Source organism: Mastigoproctus giganteus, chromosome 3 (assembly GCF_048544385.1).
Source record: "Mastigoproctus giganteus isolate SK-2022 chromosome 3, ASM4854438v1, whole genome shotgun sequence".
NCBI lineage: Eukaryota > Metazoa > Arthropoda > Arachnida > Uropygi > Thelyphonidae > Mastigoproctus > Mastigoproctus giganteus.
The window spans coordinates 230,386,515-230,406,823 of NC_143577.1; the positions used below are offsets into that span (position 1 = coordinate 230,386,515).

Genomic DNA, 20,309 nt, shown 5'->3' on the forward strand with positions numbered 1-20,309 from the left:
CTTTGGCAAACCCAATTTTATTACAGAGATTTTAATATATTAAAGAACATATGGGCACTGTCCTTCTGAATTGGCTTCTATAATTCCTCCCGTCTCTTTCAAACCAGCCTGAACACATGCCGCAACCAGTCACCATCCTTTTACTGTCCAACTTAAAACTCACAGAACCAACTTTTCTTCTTCCTCATTTATTCCTACAATCTCCGTTTTTCGGACCAACTTCCCTTCACACATATTTCTTGAAAATTACAACGTACAGAAACTTCAATTAATGCACATGCTGCAACCAGTCAAAAAAAAAAAAAAAAAAACTTGTACACAAATAAAATAAAACACCAATAAAAAAATATTTGCAGAACTCCTGTGATCTCTTTGGATAAACCTAGATTTCCAGAGAATACAGCATGAAAACCTTAGCTGTAATGGACTAGAGCCCTTGCAGTCAACACAGTGGTTTATAAACCTAGATTTCCAGAGAATACAGCATGAAAACCTTAGCTGTAATGGACTAGAGCCCTTGCAGTCAACACAGTGGTTATGAACACTGCTCTTCTGCACTGAATGTGTAAAACCTGGATTTGAATTGCATTAAGGTGGAATTTTTATGTGCCTTTTTGTAATAAATTTAGTCAGTGTTAGATGAAGGTTGCACTCATCCTTCCTCCCCCTTTCAGAAACTTGGGAGGGGGTTAATCTAGTAAAACAGCAGATTGATAATACACAGATATTTTATGGCTTAGTTTCTTTGATGCAAAAAATAAACATTTAAACAGTGAAGTGAAAAAAACTGATGAAGAAGATAATACCTGTTTAGCTTTACTGGGTCTTGAAAATATCTAAGAGCATACTGTATTTTGTAAGATCAGTAATGAATTCTGTATATCACAAGGTTTTTTTTTTTTGTCCTTGCTTTTTCCCATTATTATATGGGGTCAGTGTTTTTATTGTTTTGGCATACAATTTTTACAGCTGGATGCCCTTCCTGATGCCAACCCTTACCCTTTATCTGGACTTGGGGATATGCGGTGGTCATTCCCTGACCTTCTGCAACCTCCGTATTTGGTAGTAATGGGCTCGAACCCTGGTCTAATCAAGAAGCATGTGCTACGCACTACTGCTCCTGCCCACCTGGCTATGGAGGCTTCTGTATATCACAAGGTAAAATAATGAAATTATTTAGTTCTTCAAAACCTTTATTTTTCTGAAAGGAGAAAAATTTCATATACAGAAGTTCTTTATCCTGTCTAATTTAGAAGAGTAAGTAGTATGGTATTTTATAAACAGTATTTTTCGACTGTTTTCCAAAAATAGAAAATGGGCTTATGAGACACAATGTCTGTGTTCCTTCCACCACAATTTTTCTGATCCATAATCCCCAGGGGCTCACATCTGGTGAGTATGGGCTTGGCACCCAGGGTCCTGAGCTGGATATCATCATTCTTCTCTTTTTTGGCGATTTCCTTCTACTTCTCTCTCTCTCTCTCTCTCTCTCTCTCTGTCTCTCTCTCTCTCAGGGTAACCCAGGAATTTTTTTGGCTGGTGCAGTATAAGCCTCAGGCTTCCTTGCACCTCATAGCTAATAATAATAAATTTACAGTTAAATATGAGGAAATAAAATTAGGGTACTCCTGATGGAGTTTTTTTTTGTCTTCCACCTTGCTTCAAGATGGTAGCTGTCCAAATTGTATTCGTTACTTGTTTAGAATTGTGTTGACAGTCTGTCAACACAGAATTAATCAAATGTACAATATATGGAACTTTTAGGATATCCTGTTGAGGCTATTTTCATCTTGATATGCCATTTTGAAACAAGACTGAAATAGCCCTTGTTATTTAATCATTATTGAAAGATTTGAAAAGCAGTTTCCATTATTATTTATTTTTTTATAATTTATTGTTAGCATTTTGCCTTATCAGAATTAATATTTGTCATGTGGTTGTTTATTTATTTATTTTTTTTAGTGCCTGCAGCTGCTGTTCAGTGGTGGCAGACCCTTCATGGCCAGCATATTGCCATCATTGGTAGTGAAGTAGGTATAACATAATTTTTTTATTGGATTCTGCATACTTATTATTAGTGTTAAATAAAATTTAGTGTTAGATTATTTTATGAGAAATATAAATATGTAGTTTTAAATGTTTTTCACCAACCTTATATAGAAATAAAACACAACGAAAACGAAAACTGGAATCTTGATGACTATGTATTTATAATAAATTATATTTGCCTGTATTTACAATAAATTACATTTAACTTTAATATACGAAATATACATATAAAATAACATTAAAATATACTGGGTTAAGAACAATAAAATACATTAAAATATACTAAATTAAAAGCGATAAAACCATAGCTTTCAAAGGCTCCTGCCCTCTTCTTCAGCGGTATTTTCTTTGTTCTGCGGTGCGGTCTTTCAATACCAACAGGATCACTGTACTCATCACGTGTCTCATTCCCACGTGTTCCATTCTCTTGTGTTATGGAATCTGAAGTGGCTCGAGAGTGCGTCATATGGAACCGTTCATCCCTTCTGAAGATAGTAGCCTCAAAGAGGGGATGGATCCACGTTCCTCTATCTCTATTAATGTTCACTGTGGAACAGATCCGCAAACTCTCGAGCCACTTGCGGTCCCAGAACTTATGCGCCCGATCGGTGATGATAGCATCGTCCGGGGAGATCTGGTGCTGCTTGTCCCAAAAATGCTCGGCCACGGCGGACTTACCATACTCCGCATTTCTTATTGCCTTAGTGTGCACCCCCTTTTGTTTCCCCTACATAACACTCCCCACAATCCGGGCATCTAATACTATATACAATCCCACTTGCATTCTCTTTTTGAATAGGATCCTTTACTTGTGACACGATTGTGTGCAGCCTCCGCCCCGGAAGCTGCACACAACGCATCCAATAATTTCTTAGTATTCTAGTTATATGATCGGTTAGACCCGGATAGTAGGGAATGTATGCAGTGGATACTGGCGTAAAAGATTCGCCTCTCCTCTGATTTCCTTTAATATATTTTTCTATAATCCTCTGGGGGTAGCCACATTTTGTAAGATCCGTCGTGACGCGTTCATACTCTACCTTCCTATCCTCGGAGGTACTACAGTGTGATTTTGCCCTGTCAACTGTTCTAACCACACTGTTCCTATGATGGTTGGCCTGAGCTGAATTGTAGTGCGAATATTGACCTTTACACATCGATTTCCTATAGACCTTAGTCTTTAGTTGTTGGTCTTCCCTACAGACCAACACATCTAGGAACGGCAAAACTCCTCCTTCTTCTGCCTCCGAAGTAAATTGTATGAATGGGGAGAAGCCATTTAAAATATTCAACACCTGATCTTCACTCCCCTTTCGAATAATTGAAAACATATCTTCTACGTATCTTTTCCAGGGCCGCATAGGGAGAACACTAACATTAAATATTCTGGCCTCGAGTTCCTCCATAGCTAAATTAGCTATAATTGCACTAATGGGGGAGTCCATGGCTATACCGTTAACCTGCTTATACATAGTATTATCAAACACCATAGTGGTGCTTGAGAGGCATAATTCTATACCTTTCTCAATATCTTCTAAATTTAATTGTGTTCTAGTATTTAGAGTGGTATCTTTCCATAAGGCCATGTGTGCACAACGCACTCCATGGTCAGTCGGAATACATGTAAATAGAGATTTCACGTCGAAAGATATCATAATTTCATTCTCTTCTATGCGTTGGCCTCTAATAAAATGCACAAAGTCTTTGCTGTCCTTAATACTAAATTCAGAAAGGTTCTTAACCCAGTATTTAATATACTGGGTTAAGAACCCAGTATATTTTAATGTATATTTTATATGTATATTTCATATATTAAAGTTAAATATAATTTATTATAAATACATAGTTATCAAGATTCCAGTTTCCGTTTTCGTTGTTTTATTTCTACATAAGGTTGGTGAAAAAAAAAAACATTTAAAACTACAATATGAATATACCCAACCTCAGAGGCCTGTTTGAAGAATAAATATGCACAGTTTAATTTAGGAAAAGATTTTTTAAAATTTATTTTATTTTTATTTTTTTTTTTGAATATTTAGCAGTTAGTATCCGATGAGTGAGACTTTCTTCTTACCAATCCCCACTTCGTCTGATAATAGGATTTGAAAAGAATCTTGAAACACCCCTAGATAACAATTTAATGTTGATATTGTGCTTTAAAATGATATAAGTATAATGAAAGTCTGTTTTGTTTTTCCTAATCCATGTGGTATAAGAGAATTTATATATATTCAAAATATATGTTCATATATTTTTATCTTAAATAAAGTCAGTGTTGTAAAATATTTTATCGATTACCCTGTAATACTTATTTGAGATAAAAATTCTCATTATCTTAACTTACAGCTATATTTCCATTTGGGAAAACTTCACCAAAATAAATCCACCTTTTTTTCTATCTATCTTTCTCTCTTTTTTAATTGTTTGTGATAATTAATTTATTCTTAATTATAATCACATCATTTCTTTATTAGTTTTTTTTTAAAATTAACCCATCCTTGTAAAAGTTTTAATTGTTTGATACTGCTGCAGGGATAAGTGCACTATGCAGGAAGCTACATACTCTACCTTTGGTATTTAAAAGTGGTATTTAAAATCAGAAGTGGGAAGTGGTATTTAAAATCAGCAATAGCATCTTCCAGATGCTATTGCTGATTTTAAATACCACTTCCCTTCCTGCCCCACCACCAATCTCTCCCAATAGAAACATACCGTTTGCGGTATACATCTTACTTTCATGATTATTTATTCATTTGGTTATGCGACTTGACTTCTCTGAAGGGATTCCCATGAGAATCATGGTTATAGTATACCTTCAGTTTTATTAACTGCTGATATAATAAAATCTGTGAAAAATGTTACAGAATAAAACAATGAGTATAGACCAATAATAATGATAATGTTAATCACAATATTTCTGCAGGATGTATTCTCTCATCATGTGAGAAGTAAAACTGCAATCTCTCTCTCTCTGATTGTAGTTTTTGTACATTCATAGTTTCCATTTTAGGATTAATTTTTGCTGATTATAGTTTACTTATCTGTGGTTCCCCTTTCATACCTTATTTTTACTATTTGCTAGCTGGAGTATTGTTTATTTATGGAGAATGTGTTGAATTTGATATTCATTAACTTATTTCATGTTAAGGTAAACAAAACATTTGAATATCAGTTCAGCTCTGTTGTTATCTCATATTTTTGTGAAATATAATAATTACTTTTGATATATATAATTCTTGTAATATTGAAAACTCTATACTGTATATGCAGTTTAATATGTAAATAGACAGTAAAAACATGGCAGAAAATTGACTTCTTAATAATTGCTCATAAATTATTAATTTCATTAAATTAATGGAATTAGTAACTAATAATCAATAAGTTATGCAGATCACATGTAAAGAAAATAGTATGACTGATATTAGCCTCAGATATGCAGTTGATATTCTGCAGTGAGGTGAGTTGCTTTAAAATAAAAACTTTGTAGTTTATTTAGTAACTGTTAAAATATTTCAAGATGCTTAAAAGTTGCAAGGTGTGAACTATGGCATTTTATAAATTCACTTGCATATAGTTTTCCTTGTTATGTAGTCTTGAAAAGGCTATTTTGTTTGGCTATAGTGGTTTAGCCATTATGTTCAGTTTTATAATTAAAATATCATTGAGATTAGTGACTCTCCAATAATATCTTGCAGCAGTTGAGGCTGATACTGTTCCGGATTATTGGAAATACTTTAGATTCCTGACAACGATAGAAAGCATTAAAGTGCGTTTGGATGAATGAAATGCAGGTATCAATACTGGTTTCAGCATGACGAACTGCTGTTGAAAAAAACTGTGACCGGAATATGTCAGGGATTTACAAATGTTAGAAGAAAAGTATCCGGGATTGTTGAGCTAGTTAAGAATGTTGGTGATAAAGGAATTTGGAGAGTTACAGGCAGAAGAGCTGTTGGCAGTGCAAATGGAGGAGCTGCCCTGTGGATATATAATTTGAACTGGAGTCCCCCAGGGTTCAGTGTTGGGTCCATTGTTGTTTTCTGTATTTATTAATGATATTGATGAAGGTATTTCAGGCTTAATGTCTAAGTTTGCAGATACAGAGGTTGGCAGGGTTGTTAATGACACTACTGCAACAGGATCTAGAAACGTTGAGCAGATGGGCTGAGAGGTGGCAACTGAAGTTTAACGCTGACAAATGTAAAGTACTGCATATAGGTAGCAGTAACCCCAGAGTAACATATCAACTGTGTGGTACTACACTCAGGGTAGTAGAGAATGAAAAGGACCTGGGGGTAATTGTGCAGTCAGATATGAAGTTTTCTGAGCAGTGCAGACAGCCTGCAAGTGTAGCTCATGGTGTCTTGTCAATGATATACAGGAATTTTTCTAGCAGGGATAAGGAGGTGATTATCCCCTTGTATAAGGCACTGGTCAGGCCCCCACCTTGAGTACTGTATACAAGTCTGGAGGCCTTATTTTAAGAAGGACACAGACCTGCTGGAACGAGTACAGAGAAGAGCAGCAAAATTAGTGAATAGAACAAAGGATTGCTCTTATGAAGAAAGGCTTAAGATTTGCAAATTGCAGTGTCAGTGCGAGGTGATCTGATTGAAGTGTATAAGGCCTTGAATGGTTTGAGCAAGCTCAATGCTGATGGGATTCATCCTCTTGCCCAGATTAATCACCTGAGGGGACATAAATTCAAATTGAGGAAAGACAGTTGTAGAATAGATGCACGGAAATTTGCCTTTAGCCAGCGTGTGGTTGATTTCTGTAATAAACTTCCGTCCGTCTTTGTAGAAGTTGATAGCTTAAATAAATTCAAGGCAGAACTAGACAAACAATTGGAGCGAATGGATGAGTGAAAGGGTAAGGTGGTTTTTTTTTTTTTTTTTTTTTTTTTTTTGCTGTATAAGCTTGCTTTCTTGCATCATATGCCTCTACTAATGCTAACTTTTCCAACAAAGAATTTGGAACAACAGCTAATGGCTAAAAAATATCGAACATTTTATTAATAACTTTTAAATTATTAATAACTTATTAATAAATTTATCAATACATTTTATTAATAACCTTTAAATTATTAATAACTTATTAATAACTTTAATTATTAATAAGTTATTAATAACTGTTAAAAGATCAGTCCTCCTATGGAATAAAGATTAACCATAAAAGCAAAATTGAAGCTGCTGTATTATCTTATAAAAAACTCTACAAACAATTAAAAAGAAAAAGTGATCTATATTCAGTCGCACAAATCTTGAAGTTAATTTTTATGTTCACTGCATCAAACTGTTTCGTTTACTTCCTCTGTATTCATCTCTTTCGTCAGTTAATCACCATTGTCATCTCCTGTCTTGTTAACAATCCTGTATGTAATGGCTTCTTTGGATTACTGATAAATTAAGCACTTGCGGTATTTATATTTTTACATTACAAAATATTCCTATTTCTATTTTTTAAAAATTGTGTGTCTATTTTTAAACTTTCCAGGGATATAACATCCTTTCCCATTTCTTTAAGTATGTTGATTATGGAGGTTTAATAGTCTTTAACTCTCACAATTGATGAGGGATTACATAATTAAAAATCATAATTTAATAATGTTTTTTTTTTGTTCTTTTAATGATTATTTTTGCTGCTTTATCTAGAATGGAGAAGTGGTATTTGTGAATTTAATAACTAGAAAAGAAGTTGGAGATACATGCATTCCTGTTGGAATACTCTGTCTGAATTTACTACATGATGATAGCCGTGATACAACATACCTTTTGGTAAGTCGTTGTTACATATTACATTACTAATAGATTAAAGTGGATCTAGGCCAGCAGCAGTCTGTATTTAGTGCTGGTTATGGAATTGGTTAACCTATTTTGTCATAGATGCCTCTAAGTTCTGGTAGGTCTTTTTTATTTAAGCCATTTAACCTCAAAAAAGTTTCAAAATTTCTGGAAAACTGTTAGGAAAATACAAAATGAACAAGATACAAAACAGGCAAGATACAAAGTTTAGGGCATGTATGGTTATACATGATGATTAGTTTTGGTATGTGCACTCCATTTGTGGTAGGTGGGAGAAGTAGTGCATATAATCTTTGTTGAAGTAGACTGTTTTTATACTGTGTGTGTGATAGTTTCAACTAGGACAAAAAGCAAATATCGAGTGTGTGTGTGCAGCTTGTAAAGATTTTCTCAAAAACTCAAAATTTTTAATATTTGTTGTTTGTGTGATATTTGTTTTTTTTGATTAAATTGTGACATCCTGCCATGCAGTATAAACATAACTCATTCTGGTGAAGAGCACATGCCTACTATTCCTTAAAAAATATAGTGTTTTCTCCATATGTATATATTTATGCCCTTCAATGCTTATATTAGAAACTTACTTAAAGATTCTTAATGTTAGAGAAATTGGTTAATTAGTAAGATCCAGAAATATATAGAGAAATATGTTTTTTATATTCTATGTCTCAAGTTGGGCTTCCCATTGATTTGGTATTTTATTTGCTTTTGCAGATATCTTACTTTGGTTTATATAAGACCTTTAGTTATGTGTTAATGCCTTTTCTTGTTTGATCTGCACATTTTAATTTTCTTTTCTATTACTTTATTTGGCTTTTGTTTTTACTGTATATTATAAAAATATGGCTGTTATAGCTTGGTATTCTTATATTTTGGCATTACATTATTTCTAGCAATATTATATTTTTTATATTTTAGTTTATATTATATATTTTTATAATATATAAAGTCTTTTATATTTTAGACAAAATTTTACTTATTATTTGCATATCAGAGTTATTATATTGTTCGGCAAGATTATTCTTTTGTTTTCAATATAGGTCCTAGGATTGTTTTTTTTTTCCCCCTCTCAATATAATTTTATTGGGTATATTTTCTTCTTATTATCATTTAATTTCATTTAATTAATTCTTTGTGTATTCGACTAGTAATAGCCTTACTGAAATACCAGGACCCCATCTCATGAGTTAGTCAGTTGTGCTCCCAGTATGTCCAAGTACCACTGCTATATGCTTTGATCTTGTCTTTATATCTGTATCTGTCATATACTCAATTTTTATGCCTCATGAATTATTAGAGTATTTGAGGAGGAGGATTGGGGTACTATTTTTATCTTATTTCTTTCCTCACTTTGCCTATTTTTAGCCTTAGCATATTTCTTACCCTCTGTTTGCTACCCCACCCCTCTCATGTTATATATAATTTGTATATATTTGTTCAGTCTGCTAGCTGTTATTCAGCCAGTATGCTTCTAATTTTAATAAAATTTTTAATTTTTATCACTTATTTTTATCTCATCTTTCTAACTCTGGCCTTTTGGCATGTTATTAGGTCTTTCAATTGCTGGCAAATGGAGTCAGAGACAATATCACTGATTATTATTTGGACGTATTGAATGGTGCTATTCCTTGATAATGTACCATACAATGTATCCTAATACAGGCAGGCCTCGCTTAACGCGAGTTCGATTAACACAGTTTTCAGTTACCGCGATTGGAAAAAATGATACCACTTTTTACTTTACGCGATGCAAATTTCCAGTTAACGCGATCTTTTATTTCTGATAGTTGAAAAAGATTCGAATCGCGCACTAAATGTCTGACTGCCAATAAACAAGCGTTTGTCCGCTTCCCGCCTCAGTGTGTTCCATCAACTAAGTAGACGTGTTACTTGTTTGTCTCCACCTAATAAAGTCACATGCAGACGTATTTAAAAATTCTAATTTTCTACCCCTGTTAATTATGGATAAAAGAAAGAGTGAAAAACAACGTGATTGTAATAAAAAAAAAACGAAAAGTTATTACTTTAGCTGATAAACTTGAAGTTATTAAAAAACATGAACGTGGTGCAAACCATGCGAAAATCGTAAGAGATCTAGGATACAGTGAGTCTACCGTACGAACTATCTTGAGCCGTAAGAACGAATATAAAGAGAAAGGTAAAGTTTCATCATCTTCTTTTGTCTTACAAAATACCAGAAACAGAACTTTAATAATGATTGAAATGGAAAGTCTTTTATCAATTTGGATAGAAGATTGCAATCAAAAAAGAATTCCATTATCTAAGGACAATATTCAGAGCAAAGCTATTAACCTTTTTACTAAGCTCAAAGAAACAAAATATCAAGGGGAGACTGAAATGTTTGTCGCTAGTTCAGGGTGGTTTGGACGTTTCAAAAATCGAGCACGACTGCATAATGTTAAAGTAACAGGGGAAGCTGCTAGTGCTGATGAAGATGCTGCAGCCAAATTTCCTGCAGAATTGCAAAAAATCATTCAGGATGCTGAATACGACGATCGGCAAATATTTAATGTAGACGAAACGGGCGTATTTTGGAAACGGATGCCAACTAAAACTTATTTGGCTGCAAATGAAGCATCACAACCTGGGTATAAAGTCTCAAAAGATCGACTAACACTTTTATTAGGAGGTAACGCTGAAGGTGATTTTAAATTGAAGCCCATGCTTGTGTACCGTGCACAAAATCCTAGGGCTTTAAAAGGATACAGCCATCGCACTCTTCCAGTCATTTTTCGTTCAAATAAAAAAGCATGGATGACCAAAGCCCTATTTGAAGACTGGTTTACGTCTTATTTCTGTCCAACAGTTGAAGCCTATTGCAAGAAAAATAATCTTACTTTTAAAGCTCTGTTGCTTTTAGATAATGCACCTGGACATCCTTCTGCACTTGGTGACTTAAATGAAAATGTGAAAGTTGTTTTTTTACCGGCGAATACGACTTCGTTATTGCAACCCATGGACCAAGGGACAATTGCAACTTTCAAGGCTTACTATCTCCGCAGAACCTTTGCACAGGCACTTGAAGCTATAACAGGAGATAATGCAATTTCTGTACCAGAATTTTGGAAAAAATATAACATATGATTGGCCATTGAAAACATTCATGCAGCATGGGAAGAAGTGACAGCCAGCAATATGAGAGCAGTCTGGAAGCATCTTTTACCCCGCGCAAACGATTTTACTTGCTTCAAAGATGCAGTTCAAAAAGTTATTGAAGACATAACTAATATTGGTAATGACCTGGGTTTCAAAGGCTTGGATGCGGCTAATGTTCGAGAATCACTGAATTCGCATTTAGAACAGCTAAGTGACAATGATCTCCTTCAAATAGAGCAACAGCGTGCGCACGAAGAAGCTGAAGAAAAAGAGTGTGAGCCAGATGAAAATGTTACCTCAAAGGAGATAACGGTAAAAGAACTAGGCGAAATCTTTCGTATCGCAGAGAACCTTAAACAAAAGGTAATGGATGTTGATCCTAACATCGAAAGAAGCATGTTATTTCGCCAGGGCCTAGAGAAGCTTGTTGTCGGCTATCGGAAATTGTATGATGAAAAAACGAAAGCCAAAACTGTTCAAACGACTGTGTTCAAATATTTCTGTAGCAAATAGTTAGTTTCTCCATTATATATTTTGAGCAATAAACATTTAATTCTATAATTTTTATTATCTTTTACATGGCATGCAGTTAAAAAGTTATTTAAAAGGTATTTTTAAAATTCTTTATTCACATTCCAGAAGGTCAAGGACCAATTATAATTTTTCCTATTGGTTATGATATTCGATTAACGCGTTTCCGTTTTGCGCGATGCGCTTGCGGGACGAATTAATCGCGTTAATCGAGGCCCGCCTGTACAATTAGCTATGATAATTTAGTATTATTTGATTTTTTTTTTTTATTATTATTTATTTTTTTTTGCTTCTCTTTTGTTTTTTATCTTAGGGCACACATACCTTTTCATGCACTATTAACTAACCTGTTTTCCAATTTTTTCAAATATAGTTAAAATTTCCCATATTTTATATATATACATTAGATCTCGATTTTCCGGGATAGATGGTAAAAAAAAAACCCCGGATAATCGATTTCCCGGTTAATCCAAAAATACAAAAGTCCCTGAATACATAAGAGATACGTTCCAGGACTTCTTACTTTGTCGAGTTTTTCGTAACTCGGGTATGGCTAATAACATATTGCTACTATATTATTATTGACAAATCTGAATTCCGCACGATATTTGCTAATGTTTGGCCATTTTGATACATCCTTATTATAATGGTTCCTTAGAGAATTAACAGATGCACCATTTTCAAACTTTTGAATAATTTCAAGTTTTTGTTTAACTGAAAACGTAACTCTTTTGCGTTTACCCATCGTTTTCGTGATTTCTAAACAAAAAAAAAAAAAAAAAAAAATTACTATAAAAAAAATTCTGACATCCCCGACATAAATAACGAAACAAAATTTGTCCTTTTGCGCTGCAACAGAACACAACAATCTACTAAAACAAATTAGACTTTTGGTCTCTCTCTTTTTTTTTTTTTTTTTTTTTTTTTGAGCAGTGGGTGTGAAGACAGCGGGGATTGCAAGATAATAGGTACACTAATCTCCCAATGACGACTTATAATGCCGCTTGTCGTTTATTTACGACTTGCAAATATCTGTTTATATCTAGTTATTACTTGAATTTTTTTGATTTCTGGTTGATTTTTTTTTTAATCTGGAGTCTTGAAGTGTCCCGGTTAATCGAGAGTCTGCTGTACATAGGTTGTATTAATATTAAATTAAATTAAGTATGCATAAATGGATGTGAAAGTTACACAAGGTGCCAGTAACTATAAGGGTGAGGAAAGTAGAAAAAAAAGAGTAGTAGATCAGTGAAAGGTGAAAGAATGTTAATATCCTAGAGGTTATGATGAATTAAGTAAATTAAAGGCTGAATTGCCAAGCCAATATAAAGTGGGGGTAAAATTAGTACAACAAAATACTAATACTAATAAAATAAAAATAAAATGAAAACAGTATAGCCGTCATCAGATATGGGGGGAGAACATTTTTAGTAAATGTCTAATATAGGTAATGCAAAAATGCTTGATCTTATTTCAGCCGACATCAGATCAACCATTTTTTTTTACCTAGGTGCGAAGTTTCCTCCTAATCTGCCAATTATGGAAGTGACTATGGGCATTGAAAGAGCTGCGAGCAAGTTACCTGTGGTTGTGGCCAATGAAATTCTTAAAAGAACCTCAGCGATTTTGAGTCAGGCTCGGGTAGCTTCCTCCAACCTCAGTATTAGTCAGAGGAAAGCGCTTAAGGAGCTTAGACAAGATGGTAGCATCGTGGTTTTGCCATTGGATAAAGGAAGGTCAACGGTGATCCTTGACAAAGAAGAATATTGTAGCAAAGCCTTGGAACTTTTGAATGATAGAGCGACATACAGGGTTACTCGTAGGAATCCACTGGTGGGTTTGGAATGGCAGGTGAACAAGACTTTACAAGGTTGGTTGAAGGCTGAAAAGATTTCTAAAGTTGTTTATTTGACATTGCATGTAACACGATGCCAAATACCTAGGTTCTATGGCCTTCCAAAGATTCATAAGGCGGGGGTTCCGCTTAGGCCTATTGTATCATTTATAGGCAGCCCTACACATGCATTGTCCAGATTCTTAGCCAGACTGATTTCTCCTATTGTTGGACATTCTGATTTTACCATCAGGGATAGTGGAGACTTTGTGCGATTCATAAGGGATCAGGCTATAGAAGAGGATGAGACCGTGGTATCCTTGTTCACATGCATTCCTATTAACCATGGGGTGAAATGTGCACGTATGTGAAATGGGCATTGGAGAAGGATGGCACCCTAAGGGATAGGACTGTTTGTTTGTTTGTTATTTGGTTTTTAGGAGCATTAGCAACTAAGGCCATATTGCTCCGAGATATGCGGTGGTCATTCCCTGACCTTTCCGCATCCTCCGTATTTGTTGGTGACGGGCTCGAACCCCAGTCTAATCAAGAAGCGTGTGCTACGCACTGCTACTCCTTCCCACCTGGCTACGGAGGCGCCGGGATAGGACTCCGTTAAGCATGGATGACATTTGTAGTGGGATAGGACTCCGTTAAATGTGTCTCTCCAGTACCACCATGGTGTTTCAAACTACAATGTACAAGCAGGTTCATGGTGCAGCAATGGGCCCCCCTATTAGTGCTGTCATAGCACATTTGGCTATGGAGGAGCTCGAATCCAGGATTTTTCATGGGTTAGTTCTCCCCATGCATGCATGGAAACGATATGTTTACAATTATTCAGAGGGGGAGAGAGGATGAGGTGCTTGGTTTCCTTAATAGCTTCTCCCAGTTTATTCAGTTTACCTTGGAGGTGGAAGTAGAGGGTACCCTCCCTTTCCTTGATGCGTTGGTACATAGGGAAGGCCCTAGAGTGGAAACCAGTGTGCACAGGAAACCTATGTGCTGGGACCAATACACACATTACAATACAGCACAAACCAACCATCACAAGAACAGTGTTATTAAGGCATTATTGGATAGGGCTGGGTCCCATTGCAGCACCTCTGAGGATAGAAAAGAAGAAATTAAACGTGTCACAGTGGATCTCAGAAAATGCGGCTACCCCCAGAGGATCATAGATAAATATATCCGAGAAGTGGAGCATGGACATAGAGAGTTGTTTACACCCGTTGCTACCACATACATTCTCTACTATCCGGGCCTAATAGATACATTACATTCTCTACTATCAGTTCTGTTACTTGGGACATCAAATTGAAGGGGGACTTTGTCCATATTTGCAATCTGTCCCAACTCAAACTGATGTGTCTTCCGACATTGAAGGACAAAAGTGGGGTTGTGTATGAAATAAGATGCACGGATTGTGGGGAATGTTATGTTGGTGAAACAAAACGTCGGTTTAAAGATCATCTGGGGGAGCATATGAATGTGATAAAGACAGCGGATTATGGGAAGTCTGCTGTGGCAGAACATTTTTGGGAGGAGCACCATGTGAAATCTCCCCAGATGAAGCTGTTATCGTTGACTCGGCATATAGATTTTGGGACCGCAAATGGCTGGAGAGCTTGCGGATTTGCTCCTCTGAGAGCAATACCATTAATAGAGACAGGGGCATCTGCATTCATCCCCTCTCTGAGGCGGTGGTTCTTGGATGGGATGAGCTGTTCTGCCTGGCATGTTCCCGAGCCATTTCCGGTTCCAGTGCACATGGGGAGAATACTGCCCATGCTCCTGTAGAAACACATGCTGTGAACTGTGAGCCTGCTGATATTTAAGGATATGCCATACAATAAGCTTCACTGTTGAAAAAGGAGGCAGATGTCTCTGAAAACTTCGGTATTTTAGCGCTTTTATCGGTTTTATTATCCTGTGTTTTATCTACTTTGTTTATTGTAATTTATTTTATTGTATTGATTATATATTAAGGATTCCTTATGTGCTCTGATGTAACAACTAGATCATAAGTATAGCGTAGCTTAATTTTCAGCACTCACCTCATAGTAATCCGCTTGGTTTGATTAAACTTGTAACAGGTACATAGTAGTTATAAAACTTTTAAATTCCGATTAGTAGCTATTCGTAACTTAGTGAAATTATGAATTTAAAAAAAAATAAAATAAAAATTATGAGCTTTAAAACATGTTAAAATTTGCCTAAGAAAGGAAAGTGCAAATTCCATTCTATAGTTGTCTTATTAAATTCATTTAATAAGACAACTATAGAATGGAAATAATAATGGAACGAATATTAAATTCATGTAATAAGACAACTTAAATTAAATTGTATTAAAAATTAAAACAAGATAAAAGTTAATAGCTGCGCACGAATGACTTTCGAAACCGTCCTCAGTTCGCTTTAGTGGTAAGAGAAGAACATGCAAAGTATGTTATATACTAGTTACCGTATTTCCCCATGTATAAGACGCACCTTAATTTTGGGGCCGGAAATTTGAAAAAAAATGTATTACATAAAATTATTGAACTCAAGTTTTATTCATCATAAAATTCATACAACTCATGATCACTGTCAAAACTCCCATCCATTAGCTTGTCCTCATCTGTGTCTGATGACGAATCACTGTCTTCATACATTGCCTCGTCCTCAGTTCCATCTATGGCATTTGAAATGCCATACTTCTTAAATGACTTTATAACGATCTCAATCTTGATATTATCCCAGGATCTTTTCACCCTCGTACAAACTTCTCCTATAGTTGGTTTCTTCACTCTTCCTGCTGGTGTCAAATTGTCCCCAGAAGACTTCATTCATTGATTCCATTCGTCTCTCATGGCAGCTTTGAAGGGTTTGTTAATGCTGACATCAAGTGGTTGGAGCTGGGATGTCAAGCCTCCAGGTATGACGGCAATCTTCATTGTGTTTTTTGTTGTGTGTGCCCTGAACTGATCAAGCATCAATAGGGCAGGTTTGCATAAGAGCCCACCTGGTCTCCTGCTCCAACCTTTTTCAAACCAGATCTTTATCCCATCCTGATCCATCCAACCCTTGTCATGAACATGGACAATCACTCCTCGAGGAATGTCTTCTTTTGGCATTGTTTTGCACTTGAAAATCAGCATAGGAGGCAGCTTGGTTCCGTCGGCACAACAAGCTAGAACAACTGTATAATGGCTCTTTTCATGTCCACTTGTCTTCACAGTTACAGTTTTCACCCCCTTCTTATCAACAGTTCTGTTACTTGGGACATCAAATTGAAGGGGGGACTTTGTCCATATTTGCAATCTGTCCCAACTCAAACTGATGTGTCTTCCAACATTGAATGACAAAACAATGAAATTCAAGGACCTTCTGCTCATAGCTTTCAGGCATCTTTTGGGCAAGTCTGGTGTATGTACGCATGCTTAGCCCATTCTGTTTCATGAACCTAAAGCACCAATTGTGTCCTCCTTTGAAATCAGTAACTTCTTTTTCATCAGCAATTACTCTTGCCTCATGCTGAACCATCTTTGTGGACACAGGAATTCCAATTGCCCTTTGCTCCTCAATCCACATCTTCAATTCCCTCTCTAAATCAGGCCATTTTGCTGACTTGCCTCTCATGGCCTTCTTCTGCCATGGCATTTTCAGTAGGGTTTCTTCCCATAGCCAGTCCCGGATTGTTTTCTCAGTTGGAGGAGGATCAAACTTACGTTCAGCAGCACGATTTCCATTCACTTTTGCAAACTGGATCACTTTTAACTTGAATTCAGCACTGTACGAAAATCTTTTCTGAGCCATTTCTGGGTAGAACGTGGCAAAACGTAACCTAATATACCGGTAACGTGTGAAACAACGAGCGCAAAGACAACAAGCACGAAAAAGCGGGAAATGCAAGTAAAAAAATCTACAACCACTGTATAAGATGCACCCAGTTTTTAGACCCCAAATTTTTCGAAAAAAGGTGCGTCTTATACATGGGGGAAATACGGTAAGTTCCCAAAATGCATTTCAGTGCACGTGGAAACTTTATATGGAATTTAGCATGTATAAAGGGTGCAAGAATATTTGCTGATGCTATCGAGGCAGAATTAGGTGGGTTGAGAAACTGCTAGCTTGGGGGGATACACGGAGTAATAGATTAACAGTAGCCACTGGCAGAGGCGAAAGTGATTCTTGCACTGCTTTTATGAAATGCAATTGAGCAGCAGCCTGGAAAGCAAGGCAACGGGGATTTCCAGCACGGCTGGGAGTCATAGTGGAACAAGTAAATACATGGGCTGTGTTAGGGTAACTAAGAGTAGAAACAGTTGTATGTATACTTGCATGTACACCAATACTAGGAGTATAGTTAATAAATTTGATGAGCTTGAAGTTCTAGTCAAGACATCAAAAGCAGATATTGTTGGGATATCGGAGACATGGTGTCACACAGACATAAGCAGTGCAGAATTGGAAATTGGGGAGTACAATGTGTACAGAAAAGATTGACAGGACAGGAAGGGAGGAGTGGTTATGCTGTTAGTTAAGAAACACACAAAATCTAAGGAAGTGCATCCAATTGATGTTGGTAGACAATGCAATGTTGAGTCTGTTTGGTGTGACATAAGCACTGGGAAAGGAAACATGAGAGTAGATGTGTGTTATAGACCTAATGAATCTGATGAGTATAATGAGAAATTTTACAGAGAAATAGAGTGGGCCAGTAAATCAGAGTGTTTTATAATGTGGGATTTTAATTCCACAGATATTGACTGGAATTTGTGGGTTGGTCACTCACACACTAGCAAGGCTTTTGTGGATTTATTGGATGATTGTTTTCTACAGCAGCATGTTTGGGAGGCAACTAGAGGGAGTAATACTCTTGATCTGATTATCAGTAGTGATTCTTCATGCATTAAGAATCTGCAGATAAAGGAACCACTAGGTGGCAGTGATCACAGTGTGCTGAAGTGGGATTTACTCAAAGAGGTAACTACTATCAGGGGTAAAGGGAAGCATTCAAAGAAATAATCTTGGAAGCTACTAGGCTTTTCATACCAACTAAGAAATATTGTTCAAGGTTTAGGACTAAATGGATGTCAGATGAACTAATTAGACCTTTGGCAGAGAAGAAAAATGCATGGGATACATATAATTAACAGGAGACACAGAAGCCTATGATAGATAAAAGCCTTGGTCTATAACCAAGTCACAAAGGAGGTTAGGCAGGCAAAGGCAGTTTACGAGAAATCTTTGGCAAAGAATGCAAAGAAAAACTGCAAAGAGTTCTTTACTTATGTAAACTCTAGAAGGAAGGGGATGAATCAGATTGGTCCATTGATATCGATGGTTCAACTGTTGATGATTCCACTCAGGTAGCTAATAAACTAAATGATTATTTTGCATCTTCATTCACACATGAGGAGTTATTCAGGGAGGAGGGGAATGCCAGAGGTGTATTAAACTCTGTCAGTAAGCTATATAATCTTGTAAAAACTGAAAGTAAAGTGGAGGAGAAATTGTTGAAGATAAAGATATGAAAGCACCTGGTGTGGATGACATCTATCCAGTTATATCAAAGGAGGCAGCAAAGTAAGTAAGCAAACCCTTAGCCATAATTATGAGAGCTTCCTTGGACTCAGGGAAGGTACCCGTGGACAGGAAATGTGCAAATGTGACCCCATTCCACAAAGGAGAATTGAAGGGAGACACAGGTAATTACAGACCTGTTAGTTTAACTTCTGTTCCAGAGAAGTTAATGGAGGCACTGGTTAAAGAAGCATTGCAGGATCATCTAGACAAGACTTCAGTTATAGCTCTGACACAATGGGTCAGAGCTAGGTACGCAGGAGCAACAGTGCGTAGCACATGCTTCTTGATTAGATCCAGGTTCGAGCCCATGATGACCACCAAATACGGTGGATGCGGAAAGGTCAGGGAATGGCCACCACATATCCCTGGAGCAATATGGCTTTAGTTGCTAATGCTCCTAAAAATAACAATAACAACAGCATGGGTTAGTTAAGGGGACGTCTAGTCTGACCAATTTGATTGGATACTATGATGTAGTCACAAAGGAACTGGATGCAAAGAATAATTTTGATATCATATATTTGGATCTTAGAAAGGCTTTTGATACTGTTGGACATGGAAGACTGCTGCACAATTTGGAGCAGTGTGGCATGTACTAATGTACTGCTCTTCATGTACTAATGTTATTAGTGGAGTCCCCCAGGGTTCAGTGTTGGGTCCATTGTTGTTTTCTGTATTCATTAATGATATAGATGATGATATATAGGCTTAATGTCCAAGTTTGCAGACAATACGAAGGTAGGGGATTGGTAATGACACAAATGACAGTAAGCTGCTGCAACAGGATCTAGAAAAGTTGAGCAGATGGGTTGAGTGATGGCAACTGAAGTTTAACATTGACGTGTAAAGTACTGCATATGTGAAGCAGTAACCCCAGAGTAACGTATGAACTGTGTGGTACTACACTGACAGTGGTAGAGAGTGAAAAGGACCTGGGGGTAATTGTGCAGGCAGATATGAAGTTTTCTGAGCAGTGCAGACGGTCTGCAAGAGTAGCTCATGGTGTCTTGTCAGTGATATACAGGAATTTTTCTAGCAGGCATAAGGACGTGATTGTCCCCTTGTATAAGGCAATGGTCAGGCTACATCTTGAGTACTGTATACAGGTCTGGAGGCCTCATTTTAAGAAGGATGTAGAGCTTTTGGAACGAGTACAGAGAAAGGCAACAAGATTAGTGAATGGAACAAAGGGTTGCTCTTACGGAGAAAGGCTTAAGCTTTGCAAATTACAGTGTCTGGAGACTAGGCACCTGCGAGGTGATCTGATAGAGGTGTATAAAGCCTTGAATGGTTTGAGCATGCTTGATGCTGATGGGATTTTTCCTCTTACTCAGGATAATCACCTGAGCAGGCATAAATTTCAAATTGAGGAAAGACAGTTGTAGGATAGATGTGCAGACGTT

At 36.5% G+C, this 20,309-nt stretch overlaps 1 protein-coding gene across 1 annotated transcript in view; it reads left to right on the forward strand.

Annotated features, from left to right (window-relative positions):
- LOC150088829 (uncharacterized) overlaps positions 1 to 20,309 on the forward strand; it is a 247,355-nt gene that overhangs the window by 20,912 nt on the left and 206,134 nt on the right. Inside the window, exons 5-6 of the mRNA XM_090370333.1 lie at positions 1,963 to 2,030; positions 7,704 to 7,826. Of these exons, the coding sequence (XP_090226459.1) occupies positions 1,963 to 2,030; positions 7,704 to 7,826 (191 nt within the window). The remainder of the gene's footprint in view (positions 1 to 1,962; positions 2,031 to 7,703; positions 7,827 to 20,309) is intronic.